The sequence below is a fragment of the Cryptomeria japonica genome, chromosome 3 (assembly GCF_030272615.1).
Source record: "Cryptomeria japonica chromosome 3, Sugi_1.0, whole genome shotgun sequence".
Taxonomy (NCBI): domain Eukaryota; kingdom Viridiplantae; phylum Streptophyta; class Pinopsida; order Cupressales; family Cupressaceae; genus Cryptomeria; species Cryptomeria japonica.
The window spans coordinates 426,794,271-426,816,644 of NC_081407.1; the positions used below are offsets into that span (position 1 = coordinate 426,794,271).

The 22,374-nt window shown below is 34.0% G+C and overlaps 2 protein-coding genes across 7 annotated transcripts in view; one reads left to right on the forward strand and one right to left on the reverse strand.

Moving 5' to 3' along the window:
• Positions 1-22,374, forward strand: part of LOC131070425 (hydroxyproline O-galactosyltransferase GALT2) — a 61,835-nt gene that overhangs the window by 21,667 nt on the left and 17,794 nt on the right. The gene's annotated exons all lie outside the window — the stretch shown is intronic.
• LOC131070384 (uncharacterized) lies at positions 19,596-22,286 on the reverse strand. Its single transcript, XM_059217506.1, has 3 exons — positions 21,443-22,286; positions 20,498-21,361; positions 19,596-20,026 (listed from the first exon to the last, which is right to left on the reverse strand). The coding sequence occupies exons 1-3, from the start codon at positions 22,284-22,286 to the stop codon at positions 19,596-19,598; spliced, it is 2,139 nt and encodes a 712-aa protein (XP_059073489.1).

The window sequence follows — 22,374 nt, forward strand, 5'->3', positions numbered from 1 at the left end:
AACACATTTGTGAGAATTTCACCCAGAATTGAACGTTTTACATTTAATTAAATATAATTAAGTCTATAAAGCTCTATTTTGGGTGGAAGTTGAAAAGGATTAAAAAGACTTAAAAAAGACTCTGAAAAAGTGACTCGAGTGTGGTGACGTGCCAGAAAAATGGCAAAAGTCATGAGACCCACGACAATTGACAACATATACCATCGTCCGTTGGATGAGCACAGGTCAACAACTTAGGGTGGATTTCGGCCCGAATGTGGGAAGTAAACACATTTTTGAGAACTTGACCCAGAATTGAACATTTTACATTTAATTATCTATAATTAAGCTCTATTTCGGGCGGAAGTTGAAAAGGATTAAAAAGACTTCAAAAATAGCCTGGAAAAGTGACTCATCACTCGAGTCTGGTGACGTGTTCACTGTCCTCAGAATTTAGACTAAAGAAATGAATGTTTTGTCCTTTGGCGACGAATAGATATTAATAATAATTAATAAAATTACAACAAGATTCTAGATATTTTGTCCTTTAGGTATTACTTTTGTACTTTTCAGTGTTTTCAAAATAAGTGACTCATAAATTATAATCGTATTTCATTTCATGGACAAACTAGTAAATCGAGGGAGATTCAGAAACAAATACTAGATTGAGGAATGCAAGTCGCAACAGAGTCTATCTGTGCCAATCTAGTGAAATAGAAATTTCGGGTAAAATCTAGAACACCTACATCCTGCGTTTTTTACTTTTTTAATCTCGTGGTTCAATTTGAGGGTTAGCATTTCCAGGCTTGTATCTAGCATTATTTTGAATTATTAACAATAACAATGATGGGGAAAACGAGAAGTAGTAGTTCAACAGGAAGCCAAGTGAAAAAAAATAGACCTAACCGAACTGGTTAAAACACTAGGTTTCATTGATGAATACCATGATATTTATGACCCTGATATCCATAGTGAAAAGTGTATCATAGATATTAGATATGCATTGTCTAATAAGGTGACAGATCCAAGTAGGGCAAAATTTACTATTTTCAACACAATGTTAAAACAAAGAAGAAATAAAATTGCATTGTGGGATGTTGGATTGGGAAGCATGGTGTTACCTAAAGTATTTCCTTGCCCTGATTTTGTCATGGTCTGCACCAAAAATTATGATAAAGATAAAAAAGCAATTGTCAATAAAAATACAAAAGAGGAAATTATATCCATAAACGTGGGAGAATTTGCTCGTTTGTTGAAGCTAGGGCTTGAAGTACAAAACTCAAACGTCCACATTGATCTAGGAAAGCTGGCAAAGAATTATGAGAGTCTCGATCCAAGTCGTAGAAATTCATTTATCAGAGCTCTAATAATGCATGGTACTCCACTGGATCAGAATCATAAGCCTCCTTATGATTCTAACATTTTTGTTCCATGGGTTCGGGATACTATTTCCTTGTTGACATTTTGCCTGGGATTGGAAAATGATAGGGAAGTGGGTGCTAGCCTTCTTGGAATGACTTTTAATATCCATTGTGTAAGTCAACCAGTAAGATATAATTTTGTTGAGCACGTCGTTCAATCCATGCAAAAACAATTACTAATGATCAAAAAAGGTTCATGTAAGACATTTAGGTTCTCATCCTACTTGTGTTATCTCCTTCTATCCAAGTATCGTGCAATATCTGAGACCAACAATCTTCACATTGTGAATTATAAGATTGATGAGAAGACTCGAAACATAATAGAGTGTCCAATATATGAATGGACAGGAAAGATAAGGATGCATGATAATAGAAAGAACTACAACCATTTTGTAGACTTCTTTTTGGTACCGATGTATAATGAAATTACAAGCACTCCAATGCCTAGATTGCCTATGTCTTGTAGAGATTGCATTCAACTTGGAAGTTAAATACAATTGGTTGACTGGTTCTTCATGGAAGAATACATTGTGTTAAGGTTTTACGGATCAATAGTAAAACCCTACAAACTTCCAATACATGTGACAGAGAGGGTATTTGCATTGGAATATGTATGACAGTTGGAGAGAACAGATAGGCACTTCGATGGTTAGAAAAAGAAAAGCATTCAATGTGGCACATGATTTTTTGACAGTTTTTAGCTTTGGTGATGAGGGTCTCTGGTAGTATGATCCAATAGGTGAAGTTCAAGCAAGGCTTAAGAAAAATGGGAACTCTTTAGCGTTATGTATACATGAAAGTAAACCATTGCTAGAAAAGCTTAGAAACATGGACTCCTTGGATGACGTAAAAAAAGAGATGGAGAAAATTGCCGCTAACAATAACATTTCAACAGAAGAAATGTCATCACAAATTATGGCATTGCACACACAGAGGACAACAGAGGAGGGCATCCAAAATAGGATGTCCTACAATTTCTACCAAAAATATGCTAATCCATCTAACAAATCTATTCCCAAAACAATTATGCAATAATGTAAAGATAGTTATTGGACTCAAACCAAAACAAATGATTTTTGGACTATGAGAAAGAATCTCAGTGAACCAAAGACCAATGCAGAATTTGAGTCCATCGACGAGGATGAAGAGTTTAGCAAATTGTGGAATATGGAGCATCCCACAACAACATATGACAGGAGTGAAGATGAAAATGAGTATGAGATTGAGCCCACTCCAACAACTACTATAGTCCCTAAAATATTAGGTGGAGTCAATAAATCCATGAAAGAAAAATATAGCAAAAGGGCAAACATTGTGGAAAAAATGGGTTTTGAAGGTGGTGGTCTAGGTCCTAGAGGAGAAGGCATTTGTTATCCACTTGAGGTACAACTTTCGTCAGATTCAAAATCAAAAGCTCCTGTTAATCCATTCATTGGACTTGATTCTACAGATTCATCATGAAAAGGTAATACTCATTACCCTCAAGGTCCACCTGCATTTGTTTTAGGTTCAAATCCACAACCACCACCACATCATGGTATTCCCATTGGTGGTGAATCAAGTGCCACTGCCACTAGTGGGGAATCTGGGGATAGTATTCCTATTAGTGTTCAGTCAAGTGCCACTACGATTGGTAGGGTCGGCATGGGTACTACTACTGATACTAGTTGTCTTGGTGTTGGGAAAGTGCAATAACACACTATCTCTCACAAGAGGCCACTAGTGGTAGATACTCATACTATTCAGAATCCTATATCATGTGCCACTGACACTACAAATCTATCGTTTGCAGCTTCTGATCAAACCCCTCAAAAGACTATAAAAACTACACATGAAAGTGACAATGGGATAGGCTCAGGAATGGTTGTTGGTAATCCTCATAATACATTAGTTAAAACCACAGGCATAGGTGGAACTCGAGCTTCTGCTATTTCACCTTTCAAACATTCAATTTCTTCAGCAAGCCCAGGTTTTCAATTTCGTGATTACTATGAAAAATTGAACACACAACAAATGCAAATAAAGAAAAAAAGAGAACATTTCATAGGGTTTCCTTGACTGAAGTTTTAGACGAACAATTTGCAAGGAACATGGCATTTGCAACATATGAGCCACACAAAGATATGATGTAGTTCATGGTTGTTATGCCCCCAACTAAAGATAAAAATCCACCACACAGTCAGATAGATCCCTCTAAATTTCAAGTGATCACCCTCCAAATGGATTTTTACAAAGTACAAAATGTGGACAAAATTAGTGTGTCAAAAAGGACTGACGAAGTGATCTACACTTCACTGCTAAAGGTGGAGAGAGAAAAAAATAAACTAGAGAAACAAATAGAAAAGTTACAGGCAGACCTGGCAAACAAAAAATCAAAGAGGAAAGCAGCAGATAACAAGTGCAATGATTTACAGAAAAGGATAAAAAATTCGGGCTCTGCAATAGAAATTGCAGAGCAGGAAAAGATGGATGCAAAATTGAAGGACTTGAGTGAAAAATTAGCTAAAAGCAGTAAAAAAAATTGATGAGGAAAGATCCAGTTTTCAAAAATTATACAAAAGTTATGAGTCTGCTACTATCGAAAAAAAAAAAATATAGGACCTATTGGATCGTGAGAAGGAAAAAGCAAAACATTTGGAAGAGGAAGTAGAGGAAGAAACAAAAAATGTGCACAAATGAAATAAGACCTACACAATGCAAATGATAAAATTAAAACTTCGGAGGATAGATTGAAAGATAATATGAAAAATACAATAAATTATATAAAAGAAAACATTTGGGGGAAAATAATGTAGAGGAGTGACAAGTTGTGTGAATGGTTTGAATTGAATGAAAGTCTGAGATTAATTTATATGAAAATCAAAGGGCACATTGAGAAGAGCATAGATGTTTATTCAAAAGAGGATATGGCAAAACAGATTTTGCAAGTAGTCTACAGTACCAGTGACAACTATTTGGCATCCAAGGGAATTAATAGCCACATTGATGTCACAATTAAGACATCACCTATCCTTAAAAAATGCCAGAAACTAAGGGAAACATCAGAAGTTATGGATAAATGTGGCAAAAAGATATTGAAGCTGCAAGAAAAGATAACTACTTTGATTAAACTTGGTTTGCCTAAGATCGTTGACCCATCAAATAAATTCATTAGAAAAGAAGCTTACAAAAAAAACATAGAGATAAAAATGAAGTCTGATTTAGACTTGCTTCCTAAGAACACAACTCCCCAAAGCTTTCTGGAATTCATCCAACCATTTACAACTCTGATTGCAGTTTTGGGTGAAACGGTGATATCAAGTCACTCTTCTAAATATGGATTGTTGACGAAGTTGCAGTTGAATTTTCATAGTTTAAATAATATTGACCTTCCATCAGACGAAGAGTGGAGCACCCTACAAAAATTGGCACAAAAATCTTAAGAATCATAGTATGTATTGCACAGTTTCTGCTTTTACTCTTAATTTCAAGGTTTTATGTTTTTTCTGTTTGGAATTTGGCATTGCTTGAAATAACTTTGTTTTATGAACATGAAAAAATCAAAACTCACTATTGCTAATCCAGCCTATGAATCTATGATGCACAGTGCAAACCTTCAGCTTGTAAATTTGTATTCTCAAATTCTCCCAAGTTTTAACATTTCTGCATTTCTCTAATTCTGATTACTAGGTTTTGGGCATTGCTATTATCTATATTTAATTTGTCATGGCTTGAATTAATATTTAATTTTGAACTCTTTTTTGAACAAGAGACATCAGACATGTAGCAGTTGTTAAATTGCTAATCTGGTCTATGATGGCCATGTAAAATTTGTTGAGTTTGTGATTTTCATGTTGAGTCTTCACATGTTGTAAATTGACCTGAAGCTGTTGTTTCTCCCTTGTTTCTATAAAAGGGAATTCGGGATCATTTGCAAAGGGTTTGGTATCAATAAGCACATTATGGTCTTTTATTATGTTATTTTAAATTTGGAGATAGAAAGTTGAAAAATACAATTACAAATCAATATTAAATTCTAATTGCAAAAAGTTGACAGACTCATAAAATATCATCAAGTTATCAACCATAATAATATGCTTTTGTAATATTAATGATGAGATACAATAATAAGATTAATAAATACCAATCTCTTCCAGTTGCCATTCATCCTCATCAAATTCAAAGCTTTATTGATTCTTGTCTGTGTTTTCTTCACTCTGAGTCTGCATACCTTCGTTGAACTGCATCTCAATGCTACCAGTAGGTCTAGTACATGAGTCAATACTCCCACTGACACTTTGGTTTGAAGTGTTGCCCAAACCTCTTCTTTCACATTTGGACCTCTAGATTTGCAGTGTCCTATTGTAAGGAAAAGTGTGGACATCATACCTAGATATATAGAGCCTCAAGCAATTTTCCAAATTTTTCTCTAGTTTATTTCTTATCTTTGATTTTAGGAACCCCAAAGCACTGAAAAACTCTCTCATCTTCCACCAAACCCAATATCATGGTAAGACATAAATCAACAAGCTTCAAATATTTTGGCATTGAATCATGCAACATTGCGTTCTTAGCTATATATTTCCAAAGCCTTGTTATTGATCCCTCTTCACAGGGGTTCTCCATTGTGCCATATTGTTCCCTCATAGTGTATGAAAAATGAGATGATTGCTCTCTAAGATGATTTTCGTCTAATATTCCATTATAGTTACTCCATTCAATTCTCTGGATATGCAAAATTGTTTTATCAAAGTCGGTAGCTTACTTTGAAAATCAGCTACACTGTTGAGGCCCCAATATTGAGGAAACATAATAGACATGGCTTCGAGTAGGTTGTCAGGAGGGAATTTGCTTATACTTTGTGAGGAAAGATCATAGGCAATTTTCTTCATAGAAGTAGTTATAGACTCAACAATCTTGTCGAAATCTTCCCTTGTAACTCTTGCTAGTTGCTTCCTAGGGCGCTTTCCTGGTTCCTTGGGGTTGACCGTGGCATAAAAGTGCATTGGTATCTCAACTTCCCATACATTGGCACATACCTCCCCGTTTGCACCTATTTGTAAAAAGTTATTAGGATTGTTCAAATTTATGAGTGTTCGCCACTTAACAATTTTTTTATCAGATAGTGTTGGTTGATTTCAGTAGAGATTGTCGAGGGTCATGCATGTCATCTTACGCAGCGTAGCATATTCTGCAATATACAGAGCTCTTTTTTGGGAAGCCTTCATAATATTCCTCATTTCCTCTAGCATGGGCAGAAGAGCTGCTAAAGTTAAGAGTGTCTCTAGATTACTTAACCTCTGAAGAAGGTCAGGAAATTTTGGTTTATTTGATTCGTCGCGAGTTGTGTGAAATTGTCCAATCAAGGATGGATATTCTAAAAAAACTTAATGCATTGGACCATCCAAAGAGATCCATCTGGTATCATTATCCTTGAGAAGCTTGTTCCCATCAGTTATTCCATCAAAAAAGTGTTGAAATTCCATAAATTGTTTGGGACTTCGACAAAAGTGTGAGTAGAGCTCTCTGATTAAAATTTCAATTTTTTTTACCAAAGCATACTTGCTCACAATTTCAAAAGCTAGATTCATTCTGTGAGCCATGCATTGAATTGCAGTAATGTACGGTGCAAATGAAGTTTCAATCTTTGTACAAAGACCATTCCTGTGACCTTGCATTATTGAAGCTCCATCTGCTCCAACACACACCAATTTTTTGGCAACCGTCATGTCATCCATACCTCCATATTCAATTAAACTTCTCTTTACTAGTTGAAATAAATTTTCCATTGTCGCACTCTCGTTCATTTTAGCAACAGATAGTAGATGAGGTTGGCGGGCATGATTCTATATATTATAAACATGCATGCATACCCATGAAGTATTGTCTACTACCGTAACTTCATCTAAAGAAAACGTAATAAAGATTGACTCTCTTATTTTTTCCTTTACATCTTCTTTTTCAACCTCAGCAAGACAACTTGCCCATTCCCATCCATTGTTTACTGACTAGTGTCTATTAGGATAGTTAAGAACTTTTAAAAAGTTTAATAAACCACTAATTGATGGGAAATATGTCATAGCATGCCCTCTGCTCAAAATATAAAAACAACGCTTAACTAAACAAATTTTCCCAGTTGTTCTATTTGCATTTCTTTTCCAAAACTAGCTTCAATAGAACCTTTAACTTCAGCAATCTTTGTTTGTATTTTCTCATGAAAATAATACTCTTCGACATTCCTCACATGCTTACATTCCTCCTTTATTTTCCATCTTATCACTTATTTTTCAACTCCATCTATCATTTGTTTTCATAAACTTTACCCATATGCTTTTCTATGGTGTCAAATTTTAGCTGCAACCTAATTTCCTTGTTATATTTTGAAGTGCAAATCTTACACCTGCATTCTATTGGAGGCTTGCCTTCAATTGGATTCTCTACTGGTTCAATGAATGGATACTTTGATTCCCAATAAATTTAAAAATTCCTCACTGACATATCCCACTCCTGATCCTTTTTTGATTGTGGTTGATCCTTTTTTGATCTGGCTTTTCTTTTCCCCTTCCGTACATTATCATCAATGGCATTATCACCCAAGTTGATTATATCATTCTGTATAACTTGGGCATCTACCAGATAATCTTCTTCAAGATCATCCTGATCTGAGATATTAGGTTCACCGTCATCTTCAACATGCGGTGTAGGTTGTGAATTTTGTACTTGTACTTGTGATGATGTACCTTCCTGGTTTTCACCACAATCTTTTCCAAAGCCAAAGTACGAAGACAACGTTCTGCTTTTTGTTGGCTCTCATGGCCTTCCCCACATTTAGGTTTCCTACCCTTCTTCCTGTTCGACATCTCCAATGAAATAAAGGTTGCCAAAAAAATATCAATTTGTTGAAGAAACAATAATAGATTATAAATTTTAATATATGTTTCATTGGCCCTACGACCTACAATCTAGATGCCTGAGGTCTGAATCTCTAGGCTGACCACTTGGCACTGACGGGTCCCTACTAAATAAGAATGAACTCAATAGTGCAAACAAATATAGATAAATTTAGAATAATATTATAACACTTCAAAAATATGATCACTCACCTTTAGGTCACTAGCAGTCGCCAATGTAGTCAACAACAATGATTTTCCTTGGTCTGAAACTTCGCTATTGATTCGAATTTAGAGCCTAGAACCCACCAGATTGTGTAGAGATAGATCTGATCTTTGAATGTATTTATACCAATACTTATGTGGTGAATTCTATATGGTATACAAATATTTGGCGAATCCCACGTAACTATAACACGACATGTAATTTTTGAGGCGATTATGGGTCATCCAAGTAATTGGCAAATACAATATAGTTGGCAAAATTTGGGGTGAATGGAGACACGCGTCGGCAAAATGTCGAGTGAATTGGGTCCTCCTAGCTAACAAATATTCATATGCCTATAGGCGAATTATGGTCATCTATTAAGGCAACCTTGGAGAGTGTAGGCAAAAAAATTAAATTTACCGTGTGTCCACCGTATATTGTATTGGCAAAATCCTCACATACAAACATTTAATTACATAAAACATATGGTGACCAAGCCGTGAAATTGATGAAAATTGATAGTGTTCTAGAGACATGGCCACCTCCAGTTGGTACAAAATATTTGCCATTTCCCAGGTCGCCGACATGAAAAATTTGGCATTGGCGAATATTCATCACTAAAGTAATCTCTGATGAAGAGATGCAAGTGTGGAGGTAAATTTTGCACTATAATTATTTATGGAGGTAGTACTGACAACCTTGTTTCTGAAGAAATGGTTAATAAGTTACATTTGGAGAGAAGAAGACATCTAAATTCATATCGAATTGCTTGTTTACAAAAGGATCATAAAGTTTTGGTCAATGAACAATCTCTGGTAAAGTTCAATATTGCAAATTATCATTATGAGATATTATGTGATATTATGCCTATGGATGTTTGTCATATGTTATTAGGGATTTTGTGGTAGTTTGATTGATGTGTAGTACGTGGGAATACCAACACCTATTCCTTGACAAAATATGTAGTTCATCATAAATTGAAGTGCTTGAAAGAGGTAGAGGAAAAGGTATATAATAATGATAAAAGATGTTTAGTTGATGAAATATTGTTTTGGAAGGTATGAAGCACATGCATATGTGTTATGCTTTGATTCCTAAAGTTGATAGGAAAGATGATAAAGAGATACTTGTAGAGGTTTTAGATATTTTGAATGAGTTTTAGGAAATTGTGTTTGAGGGTTTTCCACCAATGAGAAAGATTAGTCACCAAATGGAATTGATTCTTGGAGCTAGTTTGCCAAATACGATAGCTCGTAGAATGATTCCAACAAAGAATGAAGAGTTGAACATACATGTATATGAACTAATGTAAGAAGGTTGATCTGAGATATTTTAAGTCCATTTTAGCATTAAAGAAGGATGGATAATGAACGATGTGTACAGAGTTACAAGCCATTACTAAGATTATCGTCAAGTATAAATTTCCCTTGCCAAGGAGGGATGACATTATGGATTGTTTGAGTGGAGCTATGTATTTCACGAAGATAGATTTGAAGATTGGATATTACCAAATCATAATTAGAGAAGTAGATGAATGGAAGATAGCCTTCAAAACCAAGGATAGCTTGTATAAGTGGTTAGTCATGCCTTTTAAGCTAATTAATGCACCAACTAAATTCATGAGTCTAATGAATGAGGTATTAAAAGAGTTTTGGGGAAAATTTAATATTGTTTATTTGGATGATATTTTTATTTTTAGTAAGACATTGGAGGATAATTTAGTGCATATTCATAGTCTTTGAGAATTTAAGAGAAGAGAAGTTGTTGATTAACCTAAAAAAGTGCAATTTTGAGGAGTTAGTGTACCTAGGATTTGTTGTCTTAGCATATGGTCTTAGAATGGATAAAAAGAAGGTGAGGTTTATCTTGAATGGCCTACCTAAAGGAGTGATACCAAGGTCAAATCTTTTCATGATTTGGCTACTTTTTATATAGATTTTATAAGGAAACTAAATAGTATATGTGCACCCCTAATTAAAACAATGAGGGGATAGAAAGGAGTTTAAGTGGAGTAGAAGAGTGTCAAAGAGTTTTGACATGATAAAGAAGAAAGTAACAAAGCACCATGTTTTGGCACTTCAAGATTTTAATAATATATTTAAGGTAGATTGTGATGCTAGTGGCAATGCCATAGGAGTAATATTGGGTCAAGAAGGTAAGCCCATTACTTACTTTGGTGAAAATTTGAATGATGCAAAGGAAAAATATTATTTTTATGATCGAGTTTTCTATAATATAGTTTAGGCATTGAAGAAATGGAGACATTGTCTTTTCCTAAAAGAGTTTGTTTTGTTTACTAATGAAAAAGCTTTATAGTATTTGAATAATCAAGGAAAGTTAAATCAAAGGCATTTAAAATGGGTTGAGTTTTTTTTGTTTTGAAGCATAGGAGTGGAAGGTTTAATAGTTGTGTATGCCTTGAGTAGAAGGCATAACTTGTTGATACAGATGCATATTGAAGTTGTTGGGTTCAATGAACTCAAGAGTTTGTATCCCAAGGATCTTGGTTTCGGAGAGGCTTTGAAAGCTTGCATGAAGCTTGTTACTTTAGATAGGACACGGTGGTCGGAATTTATAACCCAAGATGGTATTTTATTAAGGGTAAGTTAGTTGTGCATTCCAAAGAGTTCCATGAGGGAGAATCTGTTTAGGGAAAAGCATAGTGGAGGATTGGATGGAAACTTTGGTCAAGAGAAGACCATTGCTCTAGTTAGTGAACATTATTGTTGGCCACAGTTTCAATAGGATGTGAAGAAGTTTGTACAAAGTTCCAAATTATGTCAAATGGAAAAAGGAACAAGTTATAATATAGGGATATATCAACCATTGCCTATATTAGAGATGCCACAAGAGGATATTAGTATGAATTTTTCTCTTGGTTTACAAAGGACTCAGATGGGACATATTGATTCCATTTTTGTGGTGGTGGATAGGTTCTAAAAGATGAAACATTTTATTCCTTGTAAGAAGACTAATGATGCTATTCATGTTGCAAAATTATTTTCTAGAGAGGTGATAAGACTATACAATCTACTAAAGAGTATAGTTTTAGATAGAGATACCAAATTTGTTGGGTATTCCTGGAGGACATTATGGAAGAAGTTGAAGAAAAATTTGAAGTTCAATTTTGCACACCATCCACATATTGATGGACAAATAGAAGTGGTGAATAGGAGTATGGGTAATTTTCTAAGATGCTTAGTAGGAGATAAACCTAAGGAATGAGATTTGATTTTACCACAAACAAAATTTTCTTACATCAATTTTGTCAATAAGAGCACCGGTAAATCACCATTCCAAATTGTATATAGAATTAGTCCTATAAATGCTTCAAAGTTAAGGAAGATGGACAAAGGAGAAAATACAAGTGTCAAACATAAATACTTTGTACACCACATGAAGAATTTGCATGAAAAGGTGAGAAAGAATATTAATAAGATGAATATTCAGTACAAGGTTAAGGCATATCAGAAGATGAGATATAAGGAATTTCAAATTGGAGATAAAGTCATGGTTCATCTGAGAAAAAAAGAGAGGTTTCTAGTGGGAACATATAATAAGTTGAAGATGAAGAAATTTGGACCACGTAGAATCCTAAAGAAGCATGATTAAAAAAATTCTTATGAGGTTGAGTTTCCAAGTGAACTTAACATTTCATATTTGATAGAGTATCATGAAGGAGGCATTAAAGATGAATCGACAAAAGCACAATGGAATATTTCAACACCTACTTTAGGCAAGAAGTAGATAGAAGACATCTTGGATAGCCATGTGGGTAGAAGCACAAGAAATAGGCAATGTGAAGAGTATCTAATTAAATGGAAAGGAAGACCTATTAAAGATTCATCATGGCTATTTAAGTAAGAGGTTGATTGTCTTGGATTTCCTTGAAACACCTAAGATGTGACAAGGTCACTTCTAAAATTACCCCAGGTTTCTGATGCAGGAGCATCCAAGGTGTAAGAGCAATCTTGTATCACCCAAAAATATTGTTTATTTTGATTTATGTTAAGTTTGGTGCATAATTGTCAATGAGGGCTAAAAATGGTAGGGTTACTATTATTATTAGTAAGTTTGCATTCGTGTACATGTGAACCTGAAAACTAACCTCAAGGATCAAAATGTAAAAATATAATGTCTAGTGAAAGAATCATCTCGATATCCTGTATCATTTAAGAGATATTAATGTTTCAAGGTTCAAAAATCTTTTCAAAACTATTCAACTTGAATTTTGGACCTTCAAATGATCGAATAGGACCTAGATGATTGTTTAATCAATTCTTGATCTAGTTAAAGCATGGTGTAGATCACTTGAAATGATTGAATAGTACCTAGATGATTGTTTGATCAATTTGTGATCTAGTCAAAGCATGGTGTAGATCACTTGAGATATTCAATTTAAAAAATGGGCTCAATCGAGTTCTCAAATCAGAAACTTTATGGCCTTCAAAAGTTGTGCTACTTTAGGAGGGAAAACCATAATTTTCAAAAATACTCCAGTGGGCGCCAAAACCCATTTTGTGCATATTCTAAGGTAGGGGAAAAGGAGAGAAAAGTGGTCAGCCAATAAAATAGGGATTACACTTTCCAAAACATTATAGGGAAGTTATACATTCTAGATAAAGAAGGCGAATAGGGGGTGACATAAGACAGTTCTAGTGGTGTAGATTATGGTTGTCTTGTAGATTATTATAATGATAAAGCCCATGTGGATGTAGCATGTTATTTTCTAAATGTTTTAATTCATTGCATTGCGATAATAGAAAGAAAGTGTTTCTTTCTATGTATTTCTTAGTTGTTGTGTGTTTGGGTTTGTAAGGGGAGTAGCCTTCATCAATGCTTTAGCTTTTTGCAAATAGATATTCCTTGATCAGGCCCTCCACCTATGAAGCAATACATACCTCTACTCAATGTTGATAATAAATTGCAAAAACTTCACTTGAAGAGATAAACATGAGTGCTATACCTTATTTCATGTACCATTCACATACCCTTCACATTCTAACCTTTTACTTCTCTTGTAGCAAATTCATTGATCGTACTAATAAAAATGGCCATTCACCACAATCTAGATGATTTATTTGAGTGATATTTAAAATATTTTTCTATAGTATTTTATCAGATCATCACTATATTTATTGATATCATTGTAGTAGATATGTGCATTTTTATGGTATTTGGCAAGTCTTCTACTTATGACAAATGATAACTTTTCCAAACCTTAAAAACTAGTGTCTTCTAATATCTAGATGAAAGTTTGTCTTCTTCCCTAGGATTCCCTAAATCCTTCCAATACTTCAACAAACCTATGTATACAATCATAATTCTTTAAAATTGATTTCAAATAGACTCCCTTAGAAGGAACTCTTGAAATAAAACCTCCTTGACTATATGGAGAAATATTTAATGATAACTAAGATATGTTTTAAGATCACTTCTTGGTAGCTCCCTTCCAAGGATTATTACAACTAACTTATTGGGTTGATACATAGCTTATTCTGATCAAAATGAGACAAGAAAACAAAGAATTCTTATTTGTTCTTAGAAACATGACATATAATAGCCTAAAGGGTATTGCTAACCCTAGCAAACATAGTATTTGTATTTTTTTTACAAATGGATAACCTAATCTATCAAGGAAATGCTCCCTAGCTAATCTTTGTTCACAATAAAATAAAATTATTGTCCCTCTTGATTCTTAGAGTACCGTGAGCTTGAAATAACACATTTTCCTATTTCTTCAATGTTCATGCTTTAATACAATTTAACAATGATTGAAGAGCCTAGAAAGTGGTGCTCTCTCAAATTAAGTGGATTCACTAGTCTTTGCGGTACGGTGTTGGATTCCTTACCTCTTTTGTGTTATAGAATCACCATGCTTAGAACATTGATTAACATTTGTCTCTTTTTAATCATCTAGAGCTATATAACTATTCAAAAAAATTATTGAAACTTTCAAAATCTTATAAGATTTTCCTATTCTATGTTGGAAGATTCAAACATAGCTCAAAGAAAATTTTCACTCCCCTTACTTTGACCTTTTAGCTATCTTGGGAGTCATGGCCCTTGTCTCACCCTCACTCCTCTAGATGTCAACTTTTTACAAGTGTAACTTCCTTAAAGAAGTAGCAATTGTAGAATGATGCTAACCTCACCATATTTCCCCTCAAGGTTGTTTATTGATCCCTAATTCCACCTATTATTTCATGGTTTTAGACTCAATAATATATAGAAGTGATCATTTATCAATCTCAAATGGATCAAATTCAGCTCAGTAATTTAACTTCCTTAAAGACTAGCATTTGTAGAATGATGCTAATCTCACCATATTTCCCCACAAGGTTGTTTATTGATCCCTACTTCCACCTATTATTTCATGGTTTTAGACTAAATAATATATAGAAGTGAACATTTCTCAATCTCAAATGGATCAAATTCAGCTTAGTAATTTGGAAATCTAAGGTTAAGGTCAATCTTGACTCATAACCTTCAAGCTTTGAGTTGGCAAACACCTCCAATTTCTTAACTATAGTCCCTTTCTATGTCCCTTTTGCTAAATGGATGAATCCGTCAAAACCTCCTTCAAATTGTATCTCCATGCCCAATTCATTTGATCCAACACATTTACCTCTTTTCCACCCATCTTTAACCAAAAAATGAATAGGAAAGTTGCTATATTATGAATTCCTCTCTCCAATATTTTATTTTTGATACTTGGCAAGTGATTGTGCAATTCATTTAGAAAAGTAGGTGATTTGTTATGTTTTCTAATATAATATTCCCTCTAGAAATCAACATTATCTCACTTTACACCAACCTCTCCCTTTAGATGGCGAACCTCACTTGCATATTCTGGGAGACTCTCAAGGTGTATTATTATTGGGCGAAGATTGTAGAACATATTTAAGACTAACTGAAAGTTCTCAACTCTAATAAAAAATCTCTCTCCACAAATATTAATAATATTACTAAAGGAGTCCAAGACCCCTCAATACAACACAAGCATGCATATAATGAGAGTCAATTTACCATCTACTTATATAACAAAAATATACATAAGACAATCAACAATATAAATGAATATATAACTGTAATTGTAAAATATTTTAAATGATAGTTAAAATCAATGATCTCTAAATGAGTGTTTCTACATGCTTGATATTTTTTATGTTTTTTAGCGTTTAATCTCTTAAAATACCTTGTTGTGATCTCAAAGTTGAGCTTTATTTATTTATTTGTTAAAAAATGGTAGAGCACAAACAAACAACTAGATCAAACTATTACAAGAACGACAAAAATTATATAAAATATTGATTTGTTTGAGATGTTGAAACATTTCAGTAACTTGTATAGCAAAAATATTCTCGTAAACTATAGTAACTCCCAACTAATTATTTATTAAATCTATGTCATTAAAATGACTTTACTATAAAATAAAACCTTAATTTTTCCAACAATTGTAATCTCAAAATTGAACTTTATTTATTTTTTAAAATGATCTCAAATGAAGAATAACATGTTGAAAGCAGATGTACTCTGAGAGGAGGAGGGGGTGAATCAGAGTACCAGATAAAACTCACAAAATGGTAACCTGGTTTACATTTACAAAACAAAATGGTTGTACAAAGATACGAAGCTAGGAAAGCTTGAAATAAATAGTTATCTTGCTGAAACAATTTAAGGACAACTGATATAATAAAATTGAACAGATTGAACAAGATAGAAATAATAGAGCGTAATCTAGAAATGACCACAAATACGACACATCATTTGTGCTGAGTGGAAACCCTCAAGATCCGAATAGATCTCATCATAGGGAGAAAACCACTCCAATCCTTTTATTCATATCAACCCAATACATCCAGTTTAGCAGCCCTGCTGGAAGGAGCTTCAACCCCTCAACCTTACAAAATCAGAAAGAGGTTCATGAAGATACAGTTGCACACGTTTGCAACTATATTTTGATAAACCAATTATTACAAAACTTCTTCAGATTTTCAATATCTTCTTCGCCACAAAATTCTGAACCAATTCAACACACGTCTTCCAAACCTTCTACACATATTTATTTAATATCTATGTACAGGTAGAAGTTTTTTTTTTTGGTTACTTTTTGTAACTCTTAACCAACTTAGTTATTATGAAAAATAGTTCTGGTAACCATCTATTACACACTTCGGTTACATCTTGACCCATATTTAGATTTTCAAGTGAGCAATGTGAAAAACTAATAATTAACCAACAATGAAGTCTTTTGTCATTTGTTAACAATTGAACATTCCCTCAATGCAATCATATAATTATTTGGAATCCGCCCGAAACACTTAACTCAACTTACTTTCCAAGCTTACTCAACCACGGTGCACAGTTAAGTTGCCATGTGAAAGCTAAATAATAAACTCGGTTAAAAACATGTAACATCCACTTGTCATCAAGGACAAAACATTAACAGATGAGGTCAACAAACTCCCCCTTTGTCCTTGATGGCAAAAATTATATCCACCTGTTTTTGGCAAAATGCTTGATGCAAATTATTCCAATAACCTCAACCAATGAGATGCCTTTGCCAATAAGTCAAATGCTAGTGCCAAGAAAAGACCTGTACTAATCCTAAAAAAGTTTTCTGTAGTAACCAATCGTACGAGAATACTACCTGTATCATTGAATAACAACACAATGCCAATACCTATCATCAAAGAATCTTAATGCTACCAAATGTTTGTACCATATGCCAAAACATAATACTTGTACCAACTGATTCCAAAATGTGCTGAAGGAGATCAAAGAATATCAAAACATGTCAAGAGCCAAATATGCTCAATTCAATATGATGCAAATGCCAATATAAAACCCAAATATGCCAATAAGAAATATGTCTGAAAATGAGCCAATGACCAGTGTATCAAATTTCTGAAGGTGACAAAAGTACCAATGGATCTCATCAAACCAAAATGTTCTGAAGGTGCCCAGTGTATCCCAGTATGCAGGAAGACAAAATGCCAAAAATTCTAGCAAAAAGTGTCCAATGTCCAAAAATGTGTCCAGTATGCAAGAATACCTATCAGAAATATGTCCATTATGCAGAAATACCAATGTACCTTTTTGCAGAAATACCAATGTGCAGAAATACCAATGTACCTTTTCCAGTGTACCTGTTCTCCCCCTTTTTGTCATCAAGGACAAAGAGGGCCAAAATGGGAGCATGTGTGAAAGCTCCCCCTTGCAATAAAAATTAGATAGTGAGAAAAAATTGAGAGTAAACTCCCAATCGAGCACACAACTGCTCAAATTGTTCTTTTGGTAGAGCTTTAGTAAATATATCCGCTACATGTGCTTGTGAGGATACATGAATCAGCGTGACTTCATTTGGGGAGACTTGTTCACGCAAAAATTGTAACTTAATTGCAATATGCTTGGTGCAAGAATGCATCATAGGATTTTTAGATATTTGAATAGCACTGGTGTTGTCACAAAATATAGACATAGGTTTTGAAATTTTAATAGCCAAATCTGCTAACTGATAGGACATCCATAACATCTGAGTACAACAAGTTGTGGCTGCAATAGTCTCAGATTTAGCAGTTGATAAAGTGACACACTCTTGTTTCTTACTATGCCATGCAACCAAACGATCACCAAGAAAGAATGCTGCACCACTAGTGTTGCGTTGGTCATCAACACAACCTCCCCAGTTAGCATCAGTATATCCCTTTAAAGTGAAATCATCATGTTTGGAATACCATAGCCCAAAATCTAGAGTACCTTGAATTTACTTGAAAATTCGTTTTACAACATTTAGATGAGATTCTCTAGGAGCAGATTGATAGCGTGAAACGAAACATATAGCTTGCATCAAATCAGGCCTAGATGCAGTAAGATATAGCAAACTGCCTATCATGGACCGATATTCACGTTGATCAACAAGAGGTGATTCATCAACCTTGACTAACTTACACCCAGTTTCCATAGGCGTGCCAACTGGATTGCATTGGTCCATCTGAAATCTTTTTAACATCTCTTTAGCATATTTAATTTGGGATATAAACAAACCATGTTCAAGCTGAGATACTTGAATGCCCAAAAAGAAAGTTAGAGGTCCTAACATAGACATTTCAAACTCAGATTCCATAATAACTGAAAAACTTTGTGACAATTCATCATTAGTTGACCCAAATATGATATCATCCACATAAATTTGAATAGCCAAGAGATCATCATTTATTGTTTTAGTATACAATGTACTATCTACACTACCTTTAGTAAAACCTTTTGAAATCAAATGTGAATCAAGTCTAGAATACCAAGCACGAGGTGCTTGTTTCAAGCCATAGAGTGCCTTTTTTAGTCTATACACATGATCTGGATGTTCAGAAGATTCAAAACCTTCTGGTTGCTCCATGTAAACTTCTTCTTCCAGATAGCCATTTAAGAATGTTGTTTTAACATCCATTTGATAGACTGTAAATTTTTCAAATGAAGCATAAGCAAGAAACATTCTTATGGACTCCAACTGAGCTACAGGAGCAAAGGTTTCACCAAAGTCAACTCCTTCTTGTTGAGTGTATCCTTTACACACAAACCTGGCTTTGTTTCTTACCACTTTTCCTGATTCATCTAACTTATTTCGGAAAATCCATTTGCCTCCTATTACATTTTTACCATCAGGGCGAGGAACAAGTTCCCAAGTTTCATTTTTTTCAATTTGACCAATTTCATCTTTCATAGCATTTAACTAGAATGTATCACTTAATGCATCTGAAGCATTTTTAGGTTCAAATTCTGTTACTAGACAAAAATGCTCAGCCATTTGAGCTTGCTCTACCTGTTTGGCTTTTCCACGGGTTAATATACCTGCATCTTTATTACCAATAACCAGAGTTTCCAGATGCCTTTTTGTGATTATTCTTGAAGGTGTTTTATGAGGTATTTCTACTCTAGAATCTAAAATTTCCTCTTCTTTGTTTGAATTTGTTACTACTAGTCTAGTGTCAATAGATTCAACTGAAGCTGAGACATTTCTAAGTTCTAGATCGGATTCCTCTTCAACACTTTGAACTTGAGTTTTAGACATATTCAAATTTTCATCAAATATCACATTTACAAATTCAACCATTCTTTTTAGGCGTTTGTTGAAACACTTATAAGCTTTGCTATTTGAAGAATAACCGAGAAAGATTCCTCATCAGATTTTGACTGAAAGCTATCCAGATAATCAGAATCATTTTTAATGTAGCACTTGCATCTAAAAATTCTTAAGTGCTTAACAGATGTTGTTTTTCCATGCCAGAGTTCATACGGAGTACATGCAGTCCTTATTCTAATTTGAACCCTATTTAGTATATACACAGTTGTGTGAACAGCTTCTTTCCAATATTTATGAGACAGATTAGATTCATTAAGCATAGTTCTTGCCATTTCTTTTACAGTTCTATTTTTTCTTTCTACCACCCCATTCTGTTGAGGTGTACGAGTAGCAGAATATTGTCTTTTGATACCATGTTTTTCACAATATTCAATAAAATCTTGAGAAGTAAATTCACCTCCCTTATCTGATCTTAAGCATTTTAGTTTCAAGTCAGACTCTTTTTCAACCATTTTTCTAAAGATTTTAAACCTCTCAAAAGCGTCTGATTTATATTTGAGAAAGGTTACCCATACCATTATGGTGTAGTCATCTACGAACAACATAAAGTATTTTTCTCCATTCAGGGACTGAGTTTTAGTAGGACCACATAAATCTGTGTGGACTAATTCTAATGGCCTTGAAGATAAAAACTCCTTAGATTTGAAGGATGATTTAGTTTGTTTGCCTTTTACACATTCACTGCAAACAAAGTTTGTAGGTCTACTAATTAGAGGTAGACCTCAAACATTTTTATGTTTGTTGATTCTGATCATATTATCAAAATTTACATGACCGAATCTCTTGTGCCATAACCAGTTTTCATCTATGTGACTCATAAGACATATGTATGCACTTTGTTTTTGACTTGTGGAGTCAGACAAATTATATAAGTTACCAGGTGTCCTCAAACCATTAGCTATTATTTTCCCTGACTTTTTCTTAATAACACAACTGTAAGAGTTAAACACAACTTGATGTCCACTATCACAAATCTGACTAATGCTTAGCAAGTTATATTTTAATCCTTCCACATAGTAGACATCATTAATAGGCGTGTCTTTGTTTATCATAACTGTTCCTGTTCCAGTAATGTATAGACCTGTGTTATCACCAAATTTAACAAAACCCCCTGGATGATTTTCCAAAATAGAAAATTTGTTTTTGTCCCCTATCATATGATGGGAACATCCGATGTCCAAAACCCAAATGGCAGATTTAGTGGATATCAGGGTTGTTTGAACAAGCATAGATTGTTCAAGTTTTGGTCTCCACACTTTTGCAGGTCTTTGTAGCATTTTGCAGTAATTTGAAGTGTGGCCATATTGAAAACATGTAAAGCATCTTATGTTTCTGATAGCACCAAAAAATTGTTTATGACCAAAAGTAGGAGTTTTAGTAAATCTGCAAGTGTTTACTTTATGCCCAAACAGATTGCAAAAATGACAATAGCCATGAAAAAACCTGTTATTAGGAAACTGATTTCTATTTGCTGCTACAAAATTTTGATGTGAAGTTTCACCCTTTTCAGTAGTAACTTCAAAATGTTTTTGATTTTCAAGAGTATATACTTGTTTTTGCAACTTACTAATTTCTTGTTCTTTGTCTTCAATAAGCCTTTTCTGAGTTTCAATGACCTTGTTAGCATTAACTAGATCAAGTTGTAAAATCTTATTTGAATCGTCATAAGCAGTTACAAATTTCTTAAGTCTTTTAACCTCTTGAAGAGCACAAAGAAGCTCTTCTTCAAGATCTACATCTTCTATTTCAAAATCAGAATTTGTTTCAGATTTTGGTTTTTCAAATTCAACTTCAGTCATAAATAGTGTTTCACAACCATCACCATTTGACTCATCTGATTCATCTTCAGAGTCTTCTTTTGTCATAAGATTCTTCTTTTTAAAGTTGTTCAACCTTTTGTTAGGATTCCAGGGTTTCTTAAATGATTTTTCATATTTGTCTTCATCTTTACTTAGATCTAGATATGGACATTTCGCTGCAAAATGTCCAATTTTACCACAACCAAAACATTTAAATTTTCCTTGAAACTTTTTCTTGAGTTTCCTAACCAATAAAGCTTCAAAAACATCAGATAACTCAGATTCACTATCTTCCTGTTTCTCAACTTTAAAAGTTGTTTCCTTAGAGGTAGAAAGGGTATTACCAATTCTCATTTCATAGGCAATAAGTATACTTTGAAGCTTATGCATGGTCATTTGAGAAAAATGTTTCTTTTCTTCAAGAGCAGATATTTTAGTTTCAAATTTTGGTAATAACGTTCTAACTACTTTGGCAACCACATCATGTTCATCAATTTCCTCACCAAGGCCCTTTCGGGCATTTACAATTTCATCAATACGAAGAAAATAGCTTGCTACTGTTTCATCATTATTCATCTTCAAAGCATCAAACTGATTTTTTAATGTAATCAATTTAGATTCTTTAACCTTTTCATCACCTTGATAAATGGATTCAAGATTTGTCCATACCTCATTTGCTGATTTGAAGTACATTACTTTAACAAATACTTCTTTTGATAACCCACATAGTATTGCAAAGCGTGCCCTTTTATCCAGTTCATATTTGGTCTTCTCATCTGCATTAGTAGGTATAGCAAACGATACAGTATACTTGTTAGAAACTACCTCCCACATTCTGACATCAAGTGAATGAATGAATGCTTCCATTTTAACTTGCCAAAAGGTATAGTCAGTGCCATCAAATAAAGGTGCTCTAGTAAGCGAGGCTCCCTCGGCTTAAGACACCTTACTTTCA

What these genes read in the sequence shown, in the direction of transcription:
- LOC131070384 (XM_059217506.1), bottom strand. Translation starts at nt 22,286, where the DNA reads ATGGAAGCATTCATTCATTCACTTGATGTCAGAATGTGGGAGGTAGTT. An exon ending in TGAATCAGATGAGTCAAATG is followed by an intron (nt 21,362 to 21,442) that starts GTGATGGTTGTG and finishes ATTTTGAAATAG; the next exon opens with AAGATGTAGATCTTGAAGAA. An exon ending in TAATGGTTTGAGGACACCTG is followed by an intron (nt 20,027 to 20,497) that starts GTAACTTATATA and finishes GCTTAAGATCAG; the next exon opens with ATAAGGGAGGTGAATTTACT.